Genomic DNA, 20,048 nt, shown 5'->3' with positions numbered 1-20,048 from the left:
CAACCGGTGACTATTTATATTTGTGTAAAAGGGACGACACAACCAACGACGTTGAGTTGCAGCGGTGTCGCGGCGTCGACACGAAATATAGAAACCCAGCCCGTTCGGACGCGTACGAACGGACTTCAGGAAATCTGCCGCTGATATTATAGTACCGTCAACAAAGATGAGACGATTCGTCCCCTTCCACGTTCGGTTGGGTGCTAAAAAATAAGATTAAGAAGGTTGTGAGGCTGAAATATACACATTTTAGCATTCGCCAGGTACCCGTGCTGAGATGGTGCCCTTGCACCGAAGGTTAAGGCTAGTGTACCCGCTGAGTCCGTCTATACGCTATGGGTCTCGGCTCAGGAAGTTCAGCTTTCGTATCAGTGAGGTTAAGTAAACCATACGTTTTGTGTCTACAGTGCCAACCGATGTGACGCTGTTTAAGCATACGCGTGTGCGCCGTCACCGAAGGCTGCCAGCTGCACTAACCGACACTTCTCTGACGGAGATTAAAACGCAAGGTTGAATTAAGAAATAGTGGATTTCCTGTGCAAAGAACGAGAAACGGCTATACAAATCGGTATTAAGAGCCCGTACAGCATCCTTTGCCGGCGGTGCACTTAGGAATTTTTTTTCGCAGTTAAAGTTCCAATCGCAAAATAAAATCAATGTTGTACTTCAAGGCATCCTATTCAAAACAAACAACTCTTCTTTCTGAGAGTGCGGTAAGTTTTACTTACGGGGTGTACCACGTCTATACGAAACAAGTGATCACTAAGTGAAACTGCCCCAGGGTGCTGATATGGTCACTTATTCATGTCACGATTTTCCGCGTAGTATTGAGGCAAGCACTGGGCTTCTAATGTGGCGGTCATAGGATAAAGTCTTGGTGGTCCTCGTAATTTGTCTTATCTGTTTGTTGCGTTTTTATTTAAAACAAGTAAATACGGTAGCTGGGCATCGTATATTCTCGCTCTAGAGCTGCTTATCACAATGGTACCCAGCGCCTCCCCGTATGTCGTGCAAATCCAGTGCGCTAGCATCCAGTGCTCGACACTCGGCTCATAATCCGGCGTGGCACTGCAGAAGGCTTACTGGGTTTTGCGGAAGGCATATGCTTGTTTATTGCCGTCTTCACTAAAGGGCGAACATGTCTTCCTTCAATTGCTCTGTGATGTGGTTAGAACGTTTCTCTTGTACCATAAATGTGTGCTTCCAGAACGCCCAAGGGACATAGGTGAATGTGTAGTGTCGTTGTTAAGATGTTGAATTTAAGTTGTACCAACGTCAACAATGTGCCGATCAACGTTGTCAAAACATTTCTGCCAAGGACTGCTTGTTCATAAAAAAAAAACATCTACAAGTACACACCGTTTTGCGTTCTTTTCTCGTGACGTACGGATAACATTCCATCGACCTTTCGCGTTGCTTCTACAGCTCGATGCGCGCCGTACAATACCGCCAGAACAGTACTAAACATTCTGCCAATAATAAATTCCTTTGCCGACAGCTCTGCTAAGATCACAAAGTTCAAGTGGATGCCATTTACCAAATATGAAATATAAGTGCTCTGAACGTAGAAGACGTCAACAGACGCGTATGAAATGTTTAGATATCTGAGCAATATGTTATTCGTCACGTACTGAAGAACATATTCGAAGACAATATAAGCTGGCCTCTATCTGCAGGCCTGATAAGGCTGTATTAGCAAATCGAAAGACGGAACGTTCCCTTTGACAATCGTTACTCCTGTAATAGTAAGAGTTGTCTCCAAATACAGTTTGTCGGACGCAAGAAACTTTGCCTAATAACTTAATGTCAACAGCATTCTACACGACAAATACATGGCTCTAGCCCACGAAGGAAACAGCTGACGAAGTGCATTAAAATATACACCGCAAATCTGCTCTAAATGTGCAGCAAGTTAGACACTACGAAGACCTAAATCTTATTACCCTGTTAAGTAGTCGTTCTTTCAACATTATGAGGAAACTATGAGTGATCTCAAGTTTCATCTGTGATTTGCTACAAATCATGCCTGCTGGCACGGGATGTGCTACTGAATATGGGCGCGACATTATCATCTCGGGGGGGGGGGGGGGGGGGGGTATCAGATTGCCATTATTGCTTGATAGGTTTGGTACTGTGCTGGCACGGGTACATTCCTGTGAAAAAACATTATTTCAATCAATGTTCCTTAATTGGTAACTCAAATATTAAAACGCCAATTTTTTGCACGTGTTTCTTGCACGTGTTGCAGGTTGGTCGGTATGCGAGGTGTTGTGGGCCACGAGTTGCGAAAGTATCGCGCGAGATGACTAATGCTGCGACAGGTGGGACATATCGGCTGGTCGTCCGCAGTTCTCTACTTAGCCGGGTTGCGATAACGTCGAGAGAAGCGTCGGGGTGGAGCGAAAATAGTAGAAGGGCTCGCGTTGGGGGGCGGGGGGGGGGCGCTGGGGTTGGCGACGGCACAGACAGAATGTAGACCAATGTTTGCAAGTTCCTGGCGAACGATGGCTTGTATGAGGGGAACTGAAAAAGGGGTAACATCAGGGCTACGCCAACAGAAAGCTGCGGGCGCCATCGCATCCAGTTCCTGTCAAACGATTCGCACCACGTCCTCTGACAGCGATGCGTGCGGCTGTGCGGGCAGATCTTTCCACGTAGACGTTGCGGCAGTATTGGGAAGTGTGTCGAATCCCTGCAGCACGCGTCGGCTTCTGGCCTGTTACAATTGGCGGAACTCTTTGGTGATATGACCAAGTGTAGAGCAGCATTTACACATATGCAGATTAAAGGTGTCGTCAGCAATTCACTTGAACACATACCCGATATTCTGAGCTTCTGTCATCTCGTGATCGGCTTTGGGACAAAGCGCTGGCTCGTCCTGGATGTACGAGACATAGCACCGCGTGGGAGATTGGGCACGGGTGGCCGCTTCCTGCTTTACGGCGATATTACGCCAGCTGGTTTGCCAAACAACTCTGTTAACTTCCCTTTTGCATTGGTCCCATCTTGTTAGCTTTTCTTCATGGTTTTCATACCCCACATTTGCCGTGCCGTATAGGTAGAAAAAGTTAGCTAGCATAATCGTAGGGTCATATCTGTTCATTCCACTCACGCGTTCTTACATAGCCATCCACTCTTCAACGTCGGCGCCATCGGTCCTGCAGAAAGTGCCGGGATCCTTGTGTTGCACCACCACAAGAAAAGGGGACAGCGACGTAACTGGCCACGGTGACGTTGGAAGCGGCAACGACGTTGATCCCACGTGCTCACCGTCATTCATGGTGCTGACGGTGGTGCGACGTTCACTGCGGAGCTCCGTTTCCAGCTGGGCTACCCCACGCCTCAACCAATATGCTGCGGGGATGTTGGGAGTATAAACACCCTGTATTTACATTATATATACAAGTAGATTCGATGTGGTTAAGATGGCTGAGCAGCAACAACACGCAGAAGCCAACGTCTCGCGATCTTCTTGTTCCTTTCTGTTCTTTTATCTTTCCGTAACAATATCAAGGTTTCTTTTTTTTTTTGAGAATTGGCCAAAGCAAAATAGCTGTGGCGATTTTCACAGCTTTCGATGTAATTTGGCTGTTTGCTGTTGTGTCTGGAAGCTACGCTTCTAGTCCTTAGATGTGCAGAATTGTAACGAAGCGCTTCGTTTGCTTTTTTACTTGGCTTTGCTTATAGGTATTTCTAAAAGTCACTTTAATCTACCCGCTGACATTTATGTGGTTGTGGGCGAGCGTCAACGATCGCCGCTAGAGTTGTGTTCCAGCTGCGCTTTAGCTCTGCTTGATCTTTTTTACGCGAAATGCTTTCGTATACTGGAACGATATCTTTCGATGCTTAGCCATGGACGTTTGTCTCATGCATGAATTCATGAATTAAATTTGCTTGGCAGTATGGCTCCTTCTCGTGTCGCTAAGAAAACCAACACCTTCGCTCGGGAGTTTTTGGAAGGCCGTATACGATAACTTCTTGAGCACTGGTTGTGACAACTGGAGCCTGTGCTGATTGCTCCCTACTTGCTCTAAAGTTATTTGGGTGCAGCTGTCCTCAAGGCAAGTGTGCGGCGCAGCAACTATCAAGACCAGCTGTCATCGCATCCGGAAGAGGGCGCCTGCCAGCCTGACGTCATCAACGAGGATTTAAAAGGACGCAACCCTGAGAACCACGTCATTTTTGAGGCAGTGGTAGCGGTAACTGGAGCCTGCGCTGATTGCTTCCTACTTGATCTGCAGGTTGGTGTCTGTTTTCTACACGAGATTGTGCATTCCTTTTTGCCACGACTGCTGCCTAGCAGTACGGGTGTCGTTTACAGAAAAGCTGTATACCTCTAGTGCCCAAGGAAAGTTTCGTGTCTTTGTTGTAAGCAAAAAACTCCCTTACGTGGGCCGATCCAGGAGATAGTGCAATGCCGGGCCGACCCGCGGCGGAGGTGAAGCAGGCGCTCTGCACTCACCATACGTGGGTCGATCCCGAAGATAGTGCAATGCCGGGGCAAACCGCGGCGGAGGTACAGTTCGCCATTAAGTGTCCCACATACACAGCTTCACTGGTCATGCTTCTTCACAGAGTGGAAGGGCGCACAGAGATCTTTATTAGTGTGGGTATTTGCTAGCTTTACTGACTGGTTTTGGGACTCTCGCCTGTGTATATTATATGCTCTAATTACCATACGATTTAAGAATATTAAACTAATTTCATTTGATTTGATTTAGTAGGCTATTCCTTAGGCGTTACGTACGATGGTGAGAAAAACCGGCAGGCGCAAGCCAAATAAATGATACGCCCATTACTGCTGCTAGTATAATTCGCCACCCAGCTATATATTGCTAAAAGATGATATGCTAACCTTAAGGTTATAGTAGATCCGCATTGAGATCTTCAAGAGTGATAAGAAGATATTCGTTCCAGTCATCCTCATTTTAGATTGAGCAATGTTGGGCCATTCTGCGGCATTGGAAGATAGCGTACGTTACAAATGGCAAATATATATATATATATATATATATATAGATATATATATATATATATATATATATATATATATATATATATATATATATATATATATATATATATATATATATATATATATATATAGGAGCCGGTGTACACAACTTTGTACCGATTACCGCACTCCGAAAATATTGTAATATAATTTGTGATTCATCCACGTCTTTCACATGCATATCGCCATGTACGGGGCGGGCGAAAATTAAGGCCGTGAAATTAGGCGGTACTGTACTCAATGCCGCCATTACTCAGGCCACTTCGATAAAGCATTCGCGAACACAAGAATACGTACAATGCCAGCGATGGTGCGTACGGTAGCGCAGTTCTATCGAATGGCGCGGAGGGTCGCAAACACCCCAGCGTTGCCACAAGGCCACTCAGAAAAACATGCTGCATCACAGCGTGCTTACCTCATCAGTTCTTTCGGAACTAATCTTGTAGCAACTGCAGAGTCGGCTCAACCACTTCATTGTCCGTGTTAGTGGTTATTCTCAAGCTGTGGCTTCGCAGTTTTCAAACAGTGCAAAGAGCGGTTTAACATTTATCAAACAAATGAAGGGATGGTATGTATGTATATATATATATATATATATATATATATATATGGCCTTGAATACCAAATGTTATCGCACGGCAATCTTGTTTAGGGAATTCCGACGTCTAGTAATTCTTTTGAAATCTCATTTTAACTAGGAAATGTGCTACAGAGATCTCATATGGCCGAGCTTCAGTATTACCCACTACACACCCCTATTTCAGAAAGTTGTCATGCTGATGGCAAAAACAAAGTATATAAATATTGCCTATATACGTATATATATCCATGGCCATGAATTGCACTGTTCTTGTCTAGATAATTCCAGCAGTGGATATCTTTTCAGGAACAAACGAAAACGCGTACCACTATCACGCACTAATTGGAGCAAGCAAACACTTAGCTACAAAATTAAAGAAAGTGTATTGGTGTGTCTTATGTGTTAAAACCAATATTTGATTATGAGAAATGCTGTATTGGAGTACTCTGGATTAATCTGGACCATCTGGTGTTCTTTTACGCGCATCCAATGCGTGGTACTCGGGCATTATTGCATTTCGTCACCACGGAATAGCGGCGGGCGCGGCCAGGTTCGTTCCCAGGCCTTCGGCCTTCTCAGCGCAACGTTATACGCACTACACCACTGCGGCAGCTGCACTAAGCTACCAAGTTCCCACACTAAAAATGCACTTTCTTTCGAAATGGAATGTTACATGTCAAAAAAGAAGTTTCAATTCTCAAATAACGAACAAAATAAACGTGATATTTCTCTACTCGGCAAACTCTATATTTGTTGTGTTACCTTTGAAATGAATATTCATCAGCGTTTTATGAGTGGCACGTTTTGCATGTCTCTAAAAAGTACGCATTTGTAGTTTGTATTGATCACGCAGTAAGTTGTGTATACATTAGAGTTATTTTTTCCTCGTGTAAATTTCGAGCGTGTTGACTTACTGGCTGATCCTGTTCAGCGTGTTTGTAAAATTCTTTGTGAAATTCTTGTGAAGTGCTTCTGCACAAAGCAAACTGCTTCACGGGCGACCAGGATCTTGTTGGGCTCTTGCCTTTTCCTTGGCACGCTGTTTCCGTTGACAAGAAATGAGCTTTCACTTTCAACATTTCCCGTGCATTTTGCTTTTACATTTTGAAATGTCGCAATTGGAGTTCTACAACATTTCTCCTTTTAAATACTATACTTGTTTCAGTTCTACTTTAGGCTTTCTTGCCGAGTAAGAAGAGTGTCGAATTTTTGTATTTGTAATGAAACAAAGCCAAACTGTTGGCATTCTGCTCTCGCGACACCTGCATAATTGGCAAAAAGTCCAGGTGGAATAATGATTGCACAGGGAATAGCTACATAAGTGAGAGCGCAAGCAGGTATTCTCCGAAATAAGCTGTCATTTGCAAGAGCTTGAAATCTGTAGTCAACATGCATCATTGGTTTCGGCCATAGGCGTACATCGTCGGTGCGCCCTAAATACAAAGCGATTGTTCATTTGGTGATGGTACCGCAAGACCATTTTGTTGCGGCTGGCATTAAAAACTTCCAGCTGGTTGATACTCGCCAAGTATTCGTAAAAAGTTAAGCACTGCACATTGCTACAAGGTTTCAAGGCAAATACTTCATTCTAAGCGTCAGTGCTGTCAGCGGGCAAAAGCGTCAGCGGGGGCATAGCACGCATAAATCATCCATTTATATAGCAAACAGTCAAAGAATAGAACTACCTGCATCGTTGTATAGTATATTTTAGGCATGCCTTTAAACATGTAGATACCGCGTACATAAATGCACTAGAAATAAAACGCGGGGTTTGAATCATTCCTAAGGTTAGCGCTTTCTTTTAATGCACTACTCAAACTAGCATAACTAATAATTAAGATAGAACACCTCTGCTCATCCATGGCTGCTACTCAGACATGGATGATCGAGCGCAAATTATGCGAACTGTTATTTCGACCTCGTTTCTCCTGTTTCGGTGATGAGGTCCATATTCAAGGGTGACTCAAAACATTCCCACAGAAATGAAGGAAATTCGCAATCGTGTGGCTGTAGTCAATGTATTTGCCGGCAAGCGGTCTAGTTCAAAAGTATTGGCCTCGTGCCAGAAATCCATGGTTCTGAAAATAAGGAATGGTACGTGTCCCGTGGTCTTAGCTCGGCTACATGTAAGGATCCTCATGTCGAAATAGGAATATATAATGACTTGATATTCTGTGTGGGCACCTTGTTCAACCAGTGACCGTTTGGTAGTAGAGCAGCTCTTGGGGTAAGAAGTTGGACAACCCTCCGTTAACCTGTATAGAACTTAGAATTGTGATATTGTAGGTGAATTGTGCTCACTGTAGCCTCCAAACCTAAAACACCCGAGATCACCTCCGTAGTCATAGATGGCTTTCGAAAGGCAAGGTCAGAGTATCTTTGTGACGGAGTTACTGCATATCTAGATGTTTCTTTTTTTTTTCTTTTTTGATCGCAAAGCCTGAATAGCTTTGGCTCTGAAATATGTCCCATGCAGTGAAGTCAATAAAAGGTACATGTACGGCTGGTTGGCCCGGATTGAGGAGGGGGGGGAGGGGGGGGGGGAGGGTGTCACGCTATGCGCTTGTAATTGTCTTATACATGTAATACCTAACTGGTCATCGGCAATAGATCCTCCTATTGCCAAGCGTGGCTCCCCGCGCAGCAGAAGATGAACCTGGGGGCCAATAAAACATGCATTTAACCCTGCACATTGTGTTGCACACTCGATGAAACTGCAAAATGCAGCTGTTTGCCAAACCTTCAATGCCGTATATTGCTATTAGCTGCCTGCTTCAGACTCAGCCTGAAGCCCAAATCAGTAGGCGAGTATATTGTGCAGAAGTGGTTGAAGGCTGCTGCTCGGTGTAACCCGCGAGTTTGAAACGATGCCTATAGTGCGCGTACCTAATTGTACGCCGTATTTAAAGACCAAACGCGATCGAAAAAACGTGTACATGTATGGTTAGCAGTTACGTAATAAAATTCAAACGAAAGTGCACGTTGAGTGCGCTCACTCAGGCTCTAATGAAAACAACATATTATGAATAAGGTTAGGATCAATTACAACACTGCAATAGTGACTCAACATAAATATCCAAGCAACGTTCGTATGAAAATACAATTCTTTGTGGGCAGGAATTCAAATCAAGGGGAGATAAAACACAAATTTTTTTGTAAGCTCACGCGCCATGTCTGTTTACTTTCGTGGAAGTTTAGTGGCTCTGACGTGTTGCGGCTGAGAAGTACTACGGGTGTGAAATCCCTAGCTGCGAAAGCGTATTTATGGGCGGAGCCAATCGACTGAGTATATTGCCGATCGGAGCCTATTTCTGAGAGGTAAATGGTGACCCTCGGTACCCGCATTTAGAAAGAGGATTTAAACAGCTAGGTAATGTTAGATAGCTTATTCTGCGAAGCTGCGACAACTGCGGCTAGCCAACCTCTCCCTGCATGCACACAACAGGCTCCAGAAGCGGGTTTTGCTCCTCCATCTTGCCAATAGACGTCCCCAGTCCCTAAGGAGAACAGAAAACTCAGCCTAAGCTGCGCTGCAACACAAAGCAAGCACACCTCATCCTCAGATCCAGATGCTGCATGACACAGTTTTCTTGCATTGATACATCGAAAAATAAAGCGAGGTCGAGCTTCTCTGTAGCTCGGAACAATACGTGCATAGACGGTGTGGGCTCGCCTTATCATAGGGATAATCGGAAAGGGAATTCATTCGTGAGAGTTTCATTGGCTCAGGCAGTGCCAAGTTACGTCGTTGAGCGCGGCTGAGCAAGGCTATGTCACTCAGGAACTCTTGAGCACAACGGCAACAGAATCGAATGGAGTTGTGATAAGCTGTATGCCCTTCAGGTTGGCATTGCTAACAGAGGAGCTACAGTTCCTACACGCTAGTGTGTTATCAAACTGATTCACGAATGACGCAGAAGCACATAGACTCTTTACGTAGAGCGTTCTTAGTCAGTCAGGCATTCAAAGTATATGTGTACAAGAGCGCAAGTTTTTGTTTGTTTATTTAACCAGACCACGTTTCAGAAACGCAGTGGGAGGAAATTTTTCAGTATGTACGCAAACAGGCAGTTATACGGTGATTGTAATGCCTACGTTACCTGGCAATAAAAACGGCAACAATCACAACGAATCCGTAAAGCCCGTAAACATAATCACAACAACATTGAAAGGACAAAGCAACGTACGAAATAGATATGGCTTTTGCAGAAGGGGGGAAGAAATAGTGGTTCAAAAAAAAAAACGAGCTTCACCAATACACACACACACACACACACACACACTCACACACACACATATATATATATATATATATATATATATATATATATATATATATATATATATATATATATATATATATATACACATATAAACGAGATGAAAGGGGGTAAACCGAGGGGCCCAATTTTTATTAGTCATATCATAAGAAGCCGACAAACACTGACACCTAGCACAACATAGGGGAAATTCATTCTGCTTAATAAATGAAATAAAGAACCGATAAATTAATGAAAATTAAAGTGGATGAAAAAACAACTTGCCGAAGGCGGGAACCGAACCCACAACCTTCGCATTTCGCGTGCGATGCTCTACCAATTGAGCTACCCCGGCGCTGTTTCCCCATCCACTTTCCTTAGGTATAGTCTTGGAGTATGGACCTTCCTTAGGTTCATAGTCTGTGACCTCTATTTCAACTTTACAGGGTGCTCGCGTTGCTTGTCCGTCATAGCCCCGTACAAATATTTGTTTGCCAGTGATATGCTCTGGTTTTGCTTTTTCCTTTCTGGCCGTGTGTTCTCTTCTAGCTCAGCAATACGGTTTCTGTAGTCAATCAATCTTCACTTTATGTATCTGTTCTTTTTCTCTCCCTTGCCAAATGTTTGACCACATGAGGCATTACTGGGTCCTGAAACGTTCGAACCAAGTTTAGATGTTTCATCCCGCATTTCCTGTGAAATGTGCTGGTAAGTTTTGTGAAAAATACGACTTGATATAGCGTGAGGTTCTCGGTGATGTTTGTTGGTTCTTTCCATTCACTAGTGCGGAAAAGCTTGCAACGGCTGTAACATTGCTTGGAGCGTTTGGGGACATCTAGCTAACCTGCATCAGTTGCCGTAGTTACTTTTGTAGTCAATGTGTTATTAGCACCAGCACGGTTTTAACGGCAGCTTCGGCTCTGAAATTCGAAGGAGGTATTGTTTTTAGGCAAATAATCTAGCTGAGTACCAGACTCGAATTGGTAGTAAATAGCCTGGTCCCATCGTTCGACTAAATTTCCTTGAAATACTCTTATAAAGCTTAATTTCCATTTAGACCATGGTTCGCACTTTGAACCAAACAGCCGAGACTCATGCCATTTTTTATAGTCTTGCAAGAAATGGTCACATGTCAAGTATGCGGTCTCTGTCGGACTTCCATTCATAGTTTTTTTTTTTTACAGAACCGTTTTTTTAGCAGAAGGGTGGCTCTAAAATTTAATCTGCAGAAAACTAAAGCAATGTTTAACAGTCTCGGAAGAGAACAGCAGTTTACTATAGGTAGCGAGGCACTGGAAGTGGTAAGGGAATACATCTACTTAAGGCAGGTAGTGACCGCGGATCCGGATCATGAGACCGAAATAATCACAAGAAAAGGTATGGGCTGGGGTGCGTTTGGCAGGCTTTCTCAGATCACGAATAGCAGGTTGCCATTATCCCTCAAGAGGAAAGTATATAACAGTTGTGTCTTACCAGTACTCACCTACGGGGCAGAAACTTGGATGCTTACGAAAAGGGTTCTACTTAAATTGAGGACGACGCAACGAGCTAAGGAAAGAAGAATTATGGGTGCATCGTTAAAGGGGGGAGGGGATAAGAAGAACATTGGGTGAGGGAACAAACGCGAGTTAATTACATTTTAGTTGAAATCAAGAAAAAGAAATGGACATGGACAGGGCATGTAATGAGGAGGGAAGATAACCGGTGGTCATTAAGGGTTACGTACTGGATTCCAAGAGAAAGGAAGCGTAGCAGGGGGCGGCAGAAAGTTAGGTGGACGGATGAGATTAAGAAGTTTCCAGGGAAAACATGGCCACAAATAGCACATCACGGGGTAGTTGGAGAAGTATGGGAGAGGCATTTGCCCTGCAGTGGGCGTAGCCAGGCTGATGACGACGACGACGACGACGATGATGATGATGATGATGATGATGATGATGATGATGATGGTGATGATCTACAGCTCACGTATATTTGACTTAGAGGTGCCCTGTTTGCGGTATATGCGATCCCTGTGGTAATTGTTGTTATGCCAGGATGGTGTGCAACTTTCCGTGCCACTCGTAAAACATAATTATATGCGCTTCGGAGTGCCGATATACATTATTTCTTGTAGAGACCGCAATTAGCCCCGAAATATGTATCTTCACCTACGCACAACCCAAAGAGTACCCATTACATTACCCTTAGCGTGCTCTTTACTCCCGGCAGATATAGACAAGGTGCGTATTTTCATTCACCAAGGAATTCCAAGCAGCGAACTCCGTACACCTTTTGATGCATGACTCAACGGAAGAAAACGAAGGTTCAATAATCATTTGCAACACTTATAGTCAGGCCGGTAACCTGTATGTTTCGCCACACCACAAACTTAACATTGTTATTAGTTTCATATAACTTAGAGTCTTCCACGCAGTTTATTTACGAACCAAGAAACCGTTTGAAATCGGGTGGTTTGACGTTGCAACGCTTCATGGAGTAACTTTCTACAAAGGCAGTATTTACTCCTCAACCTTCTTCAACAAAATGTAGTCACTGTGCTTCGCAAGCGCCACCGCGGAGCCCGGGGAACAGCAACCACATGTCTCGCATAAGGCATGGAAATCGAATGACACAGAGTATTCAGCAGTCATTTCGAAAGCACATTAAAAAGGTGCAAACTACAAAGTTTTGATGTACATCACATTGAAAGTAGCCCGAAAGTTCGTATAACTGGAAAATTTCTGCCGTGTACAGTCCTCGTAGGGAAATGGGGCAACTTCCTAACAATTTCTTTTAAGCCCCGATTAAAACACACTTCAGAACTTTCCCGCGTATTGCTCCTAAGAATTCCTACATTTCCTTGAAATGGAAATTTGTGAATAACACAGTTTTGATTTAGAACATTGTGACAAGTTGCATAAAATGTTTTTGAACGCCTTTAGTCGCACCCACAGCTTCGCTGTAAAACAACGACTTTTGACGAGAGCAGCTAGTTGCGCAGCACAGAATAACAAATTCAATGTGAACGCGTTGTTTATCTTCTTGAGGACAAGGGATTTATGGACATATTTCAAGAAGTATGCACATCACGCGGATGTCCGGCTTCTTCCATTTTCTTTATTTTATTATTTGCTAAGTGCACTGCTAGTTAGTATGTATCTATAGAAAATATTATACATAGCAAAGTAAAAACACGCTTAAAAACACGTAGAAAACCCAAATGCGTTCCAAAGACAAGGAAATCACGCATTTCTGACGCAGTCTTCTTATTTGTTTCATGCTAAATATTTTCATCTTTCGTCTTGTTTTGCTGCGATATTCTTCTAAGGTTAAATGAATTTACTGCACAACAGGGTAGCCAACTTGCCCATTCAAGAGATAATCTTCTTATCGTCTGATTTCTTCCACTTTGGCTGTGATAGGATTTTTTTGCGACTTAGTGGGAAGACATTCCATAACGATCGGTCTGGTTTAGTGAGCTTCACGGTAATGCAATTTTAGACTGGAGTCAAGCATACAGAGTGGATTGCGTTGACGCGTATGTGTTTAGCATTGTAGCGTACTTAATATAAAAGGGGGACAATGTCATGGGACCTAGTACATGTTCCGTTATTATAGACGTGCGCCAGCAGCATCTGTGGCCATGATTGCAGAACTCATCTCTAATAGATGTATTTTCAAGCCTTCAGAACTATTTCTGGCTTGGCTGAGGGCATTCTAGCTCTGGCTAGAGCTGCCTTGGGCGCCTCGCATAGGAGACCTCTACGGGGCCTACTAGCCGTTCTATAATTAGGCAAGTGCAGAAGCGTCGTCGCTGGTCGTACGGGCATTTACGCTTCTAAGAAGAAGAGTAGCAGCAAGCAACATTCTTACTCCTCGTCGCAATCTGATATGCAGGGCGCACATGAAGGCGAAATAAGAGAAAAAGTTAGCCAAGGGCACGTCAGAAACCACAAAATATGCATGCCCCTATACTTAGACATCCCACATTTCGTACTGTGACCACTGGTGGTGTTTTCACGCTTGTGTTATTAGGTGACCCGTTCAAGGCCTACGAAAGCGCTTTGTGATCGTAGTAATGTTCCCTGAACCAAATCTGTGCTTCACCAAAATACAGTGTGTAAGTTTTATTACACAACGATACTAACGGCCTGAAGTTGAACAAGATAATTTGAAATAAACTCTATTAGAAAACGCGTGTAGACACGTTCCAGTGAGTCTTTTGAACAACGGAGCATGTGATTGTTTATATTACCTTTTTTTACCTTTCAGGCAGCCATGGGTGTTAAGCATTCTGCATTTCTTTTGGTGCTGATGGCCCTTTCTGTCAAACTAAATGAAGGTGAGTAACCCTTTGTTTGCAGTGTTATTTTTTGAATTAATCTCTTTTGACTTACTCGTATACCGCTGCTTCTAGTTTCAGGACAACTTTTTTAGATACCTTTAGGTTTTTTTCTGTCAATAAATATTTACGGAGATGATGTGCTCTTTGCACAATTTTAGCAAGCCCCACCACATTTTGTTGTCAGCATTCTTCCATAATGCCATCGCACGGTCTAAATTCATCGTAAATTTGTGCCTTTCACATGGACGAAATCATTACATTGCCTGGATAAATATACAAGAACGCACTTGTATGACATCAAACATTAAGTGCAAATATATATTAAAACTACAACCTCGCACTTGCAATGCATATATAGAAGAATGTTGCGACATACTTCCATGCAGGCAATTACCTGAACGCTTTCTATTGCTACATAACTGTACGCACTTATGAATTAGAAATATTGATAACACAGCAACGTACATTCATTGTTTAAATCCGGTACTGGTATTTCTATGACACGTATCCTTCACATATGTATAGTTTACAACGAAAGCCAACTGAAATCAAATGTTCATATTATACAACTATTACAACAGCAAAGTGCAATAGAAACTTTAGCGTTAATAGCATTCTCTCGTGTTAATGTTTATATGAGGTCCTGTAGTGGAGGATGTAGACTCTATAATGGATGCCATCTAATAAACTTCCCAAAGCTGCATAAGGTTTGGCAATGCGGCGTATTTTGTCGTGCCGTACACTTGTTATCTTGTATGGTGTCTTTATGGTAAATGTTCAGAAGTTAGAACACGTTATCTTGTGCAAAGCTATGATTTACATTCCTTTTCAAAACAGAAAAATTCCCCCTAATAAGGCGGAATCATGCGATCTGTCAACCATAGTTACCTCATAGTATTCAGAGGCCCTTAATATTACCTGGAAGCAGAATATTGCTTTCGCAAGCCTAACTTGGAGTTACTGCTGAGAATATATATTGCTCAGTAAATATTTCAGAATTTGTCGCAAAAATGTGCTCGACGCATAGGTTGTCCCCACACTACTTGCATTAAACACCAGAACAAAGCTAATGTTTCGTATTAGAAAGAACAATAATCCTACTGAATTTTTATAAAGTCATTCATATATTTTTCCCCGAGAATTTTCAGCTGTAATCACCTGTATGCTTGTGCGATAGTGACGACGTTTTAAATGTGGCCTTGATTATGCGTACTTGTCGCTTAACCTATTCTGTTTATTGCTAAAGTCTGTTGATTGTCATGTCTCGCAGGAAGCATGAGGCAAAGTGAATTGAAATTAGCGTAAATATATATGCATTTGCCGTGTGAGATCTTACCGATGGCGGCACAAGTACAAACGATATCGCATTACAGGTTTAAGAAAATATTGCAACGTTAAGAGCAGATTTTCCAAAATAAGCATTTGTATATATAAGAAAGCCATCGAGCTTCGTGAGCCTTTCGTTTGCGACATGAATGGTAAATATCTAAAGCCGCAGAACACGTTCCATAGAATGTACGCTCCTGACTTCGATTTGCCGGAATTCTAATATGGGACGTTTGATACGCAGATAATCAAGAAGAAGACTTCTCGTAGAAAAATATGGCTTACATAAATTTGTTGCGTAATTGTTTCTTACTGTTGCACGTCCTTTCTCATTGGCTTTGTGCGCATACGTTTCAGTGGAATTTGCCGAACCAGCGTTGTAGCAGGACCAAGGTAATTTAGTAAATTCTTGGTACTAGAGCATGGGTTTGTAATCTAATAAACCTGGCAATTCATTGTTTCTAACGATGTCTAGGCTAGAATGCACAAGACACACGCAAGTTAAATTCTAACTATAAAATCTACTGCGGCTGTATATTGTTCTTAAATTTATCAACCAACCCGCTGCCATAAGATAGGCGCCGTGTAAACATGCTTCTTTTAATAACGAAAAACAATAAGAACGTATGTTGGACTTTACAAGAATTTCTGGCGGATGCTAAGGTGTTTCTCAATTTTCGCTCGTAGGCGAGCGCCACAAATATTAATTATATTGCCGCAGACGCCAAGCGTGCGAGCATAAATAATGACAATGCGCGGAACAAGGCAAAAAAGGAAACCAAATGTAACTACAATATTTCCATAGTAGTTGACATGCAAACTAAATACTTTTTCTTGATTGAATAAAATGCATTCGTTTACCCACTTATAGCAATATCACACATCACAATGAATGTTTAGTAGTAACACTGTTTTATTTTAATATAAATAAGAACTAGTACAAGGCATTAACAAAAACCAGAATGGGAATAAGAGTTATACGTGTCGCATTTTCATAACGTTAATGCGTGTGCTAAAGACAAAGGTAATATTAAAAATGTAAAATTTTGTATTCTCAGGTAGTTACATGTGTACACAAACGAGCTGTTTTGGTGGACAAAGGCCTAATTGCCTCATGGGGCCGAATGGCAAGCTCTTCCATCAGTGCAGTAAGTAGTTTATATCTTTATAATAATAAACTAGTCCTACGCTTGACCACTGGGTATAGCCGTGAGACTGTGCTTAGATTCAATTACATAACCTTTTCAAGTCAACAATTATAATGGTAATAAAACCAGTATATTATGCAAATTCTACCTGTATGTGCCACACATAAGGGTGTTTTGTCAACCAAACCAATTTTTTTTTACAAACAAGATAAAGTGCTGCGAACGTGGCGTTTTCACGGACTAACTTTAAGGTGACCTCTACATACCTTGCCGCTAATAACGTGAGCTACAGTAGAGCAGATAAAAAATTAAATAATTAGCTTTGTTCTTAGTTATTTTTCTTTTTTAGGGCAGCTTAACTGCTAAATTTTGAAGCAGACGCCTATTAATCCCTCCACATTTTTTTTTTAACTTGAAAGTTGCATTTTATTCGTAATATTTATTATTGAACTTCCATGGTAACTTTAGGCAATGTTACAAATGAATGGGCCGAGAGCACAGATAGGACGACCAACTGTTATGTTAGACAGTAGCGCCACGTGACGACAAGCACGAGCAACGTTGAAACTGAAGGTCTCGGCCAGACGCATTAGCTACTGATACGGCATGATTTGCCTGACAAGTACGTGCGGCTGTGTGTCGCGTCAGGATTTGCGTCAACACGATATCATTCAAACCTCTTCCCAAACTTCTTTACGGAGCATTGCCGTCCGACACGCCGAGGGAGGCGCTCAGATTCAATATTGCCCGGACTGAGCATTGGAATTCTAAGATGGATATCTCGAGTAAGCTGCCATTGCCTAAATTTCTTTTAATAGATGGGGGTGCAATAAAATGTCACAGCTTCCAAAGTTGCGATATCGACAACTGTCCCGAAAGCAGCAATCAAAAAATCACTTCATCAATTATTGGTATTAGCTTCTTGAAACTAACGTTATTATCGATAAAGTATGTCCACTTCCCCTAGGAACTCGTCTGCAAAACCTTCCCCTTTGCTGGACTCATAATGTTCGTCTAAAGAAGATGTATGGTCTAAAAACAACCTTATGTGACACATACAATAGCCCCAACTTAAACATGTGAATTAACGTTTTCATAAAATTATTCGAAAACAATGCCTTCCATGGCGAATTAATGCCACTTTTCCATTTCGAGTTCGTTTGTTTGTAGCGCCAGTTCCTTGCTTTTCTTTGTGACCTGATTCCAACGATACTGCACTCCAAAAATATAACAAAGCATATAGCGAGGAATATGGCTAATACTGTTATTATTTTGGAGAATGCAGCAATTTCGCATTGTGACTTCTCGATTTTTGTCCCAATAATTCCCATGCCCCATGTACGCCCCATATACGCACAATATCAGGAATATCAGAATCGCGGGATATTAGGCTTGCGCCTAAGCGGCTCAAATGCTATCAATAAATTGATCCGCTTCTTTCCCAAATCTGGTGACAATGCATCAGCCTACTCAAGTTTTCTACATCTGATGAGTCCCTCTTCGCTATGTATGCGATATCGACGAACCCGTCCATCCGATCACCCAAAATATCCTGAATAATGTGCAGGACTAATAAAACTGCAGAGAAAAAGGAGATTATAGAGTACGAGTGGGATGGCTCGCGCGAGCGCCATCTAAGTCGCAGCGATAAGAGGAAAAAAGCGTATCCTACAGAAGGCCTTTTTGGTTTTCAACATAGCTTGCAACCCGGGAGAAGCTTGGCTTCCTAACAACGATGATGGATTGACTGGGACTCTGCAGAGGCACACTACAGGCCGATGCTACGAAATTAGTCTCGTGCGCTACAGAAGCACTACAAGCCAAGCTACCGTCAGTATCTCACCTACAAGTCACTTCAGACTACCTGCACTTAAGAGACTCTGTACTTACAGGGTGCAAACATTGTATATCTTACGAACACTCATGACGAATGCGAAGAGGAAGCAACTGAAGCAGTGCAACCTCACGACAGGATTCGCAACACAATTAGCCGGGCTCGCATCCTGCTGAAGAGCTGGTTGAACGCACGAAAGCTTGAAGCTGCCAACCCAAGCCATGTAAGGGACCAAGCCACCCGATGCGTCTTCACTCAAACAAGTTCCCGAGCACCAATACAACGAGTTGCCCTAGTGAAACCAACGGCACCTGTCAGTACTGTGAAAATTGCTCTGAGAGAAGTTCGGCCGTCATACCAACCTCGTTGGTGACAGTATTAACAGTATAATTGTCATGGGGCGCGTCAACCGCTCTTCTCAAGTATCTCATTTATGGAAACTCACCAGAGGTGCTTTCAAACAAGCAGTGTCAACAATCTCGGGGTTTTATCTTAGGAATATGTAGTAATGCTTCATCGTGTCCTTATGCGCTCGCCTCCTGAAGGCATGGTCCTTAGCTAGTAAAGGAGAGTGAGGCTGACGATGCTGCTTCTATGACGCCGCGGAAAGAGGAGGTGCGACAGGTCCTGAAGTTCCTGCAGGTGCAAGTAGAAAGTTGGGACGACAGCCAGGTGTTTTGTTCAGAGTCCCTGCAGAAAATCACCACCTTGAGACACGGGCTCAATGAGTCCTCTCCAACACCCTAGATAACATCAAGATTAGATTTGGCCGCAGCGTCTCCATCAAATGACCATTTCTGTTGTGCAGTATGCTCATTGTCAAGACCACACACCAAAGGATTGCCACTCGGCATTGTCATCCGATAAGAAAATATGAGCATTGACTGGAGAGCATTGCTGTTTTACATGCGGCAAAGAGGGGTAACTCACATGAACGTGCCGCAGCGCCATGTGGTTTAAGTGCATATACTGCTAAAACATTATGTTTGAGCAATCCGCATAAAATTGAAAAAAGAAAGCAAAAGCGCTTCCTCGAAAGCAGTCAAAGCCGAAGCAACCACGAGTTTACGAGAAGTTAGAAATTTCCAGTGAAAAGTGATCCGGTTAAAACAGCTACGTTGACATCGGTCTTCATAGAAATAACCAAAGTTCGGGCGTCCACAAATCATCCTTCAGAGTTCGTTCGGCTGCTGCTTGACGACTTCGAAGCTGCATTGACGACCACAGAATGGCAGTGACGGCTTGACACAAACACATGACGTCAGTGGCCCAGCGATCACGGACTGATGACGAGGAAAATGGCTGCGACGGTATGACCACGACGGCATGTTGGTGTTGAGGCTCAACTGCACGCTTAGGTGCATAAGCTGCATCGCGGATGACCTAGATTTTCACTATATCCGGTTTTTTCCTTGACCCGCCGTGGTTGCTCAGTGGCTATGGTGTTAGGCTGCTGAGCACGACGTCGCGGGATCGAATCCCGGCTACGGCGGCAGCATTTCGATGGGGGCGAAATGCGAAAACACCCGTGTACTTAGATTTAGGTGCACCTTAAAGGAC

General features: G+C 43.0%; 1 protein-coding gene across 1 annotated transcript in view; it reads left to right on the top strand.

Annotated features, from left to right (window-relative positions):
- Positions 1–277: 277 nt before the first annotated feature.
- LOC129385618 (uncharacterized) overlaps positions 278–20,048 on the top strand; it is a 42,552-nt gene continuing 22,781 nt past the window's right edge. Inside the window, exons 1-4 of the mRNA XM_055072431.2 lie at positions 278–371; positions 4,051–4,241; positions 14,108–14,177; positions 16,565–16,654. Coding sequence (XP_054928406.2) covers positions 278–371; positions 4,051–4,241; positions 14,108–14,177; positions 16,565–16,654 — 445 coding nt within the window. The remainder of the gene's footprint in view (positions 372–4,050; positions 4,242–14,107; positions 14,178–16,564; positions 16,655–20,048) is intronic.

This window comes from Dermacentor andersoni, chromosome 7 (assembly GCF_023375885.2).
Source record: "Dermacentor andersoni chromosome 7, qqDerAnde1_hic_scaffold, whole genome shotgun sequence".
NCBI lineage: Eukaryota > Metazoa > Arthropoda > Arachnida > Ixodida > Ixodidae > Dermacentor > Dermacentor andersoni.
The sequence above is the reverse complement of the archived record's forward strand: the minus strand, read 5'-3'. Positions and strand labels throughout refer to the sequence as shown.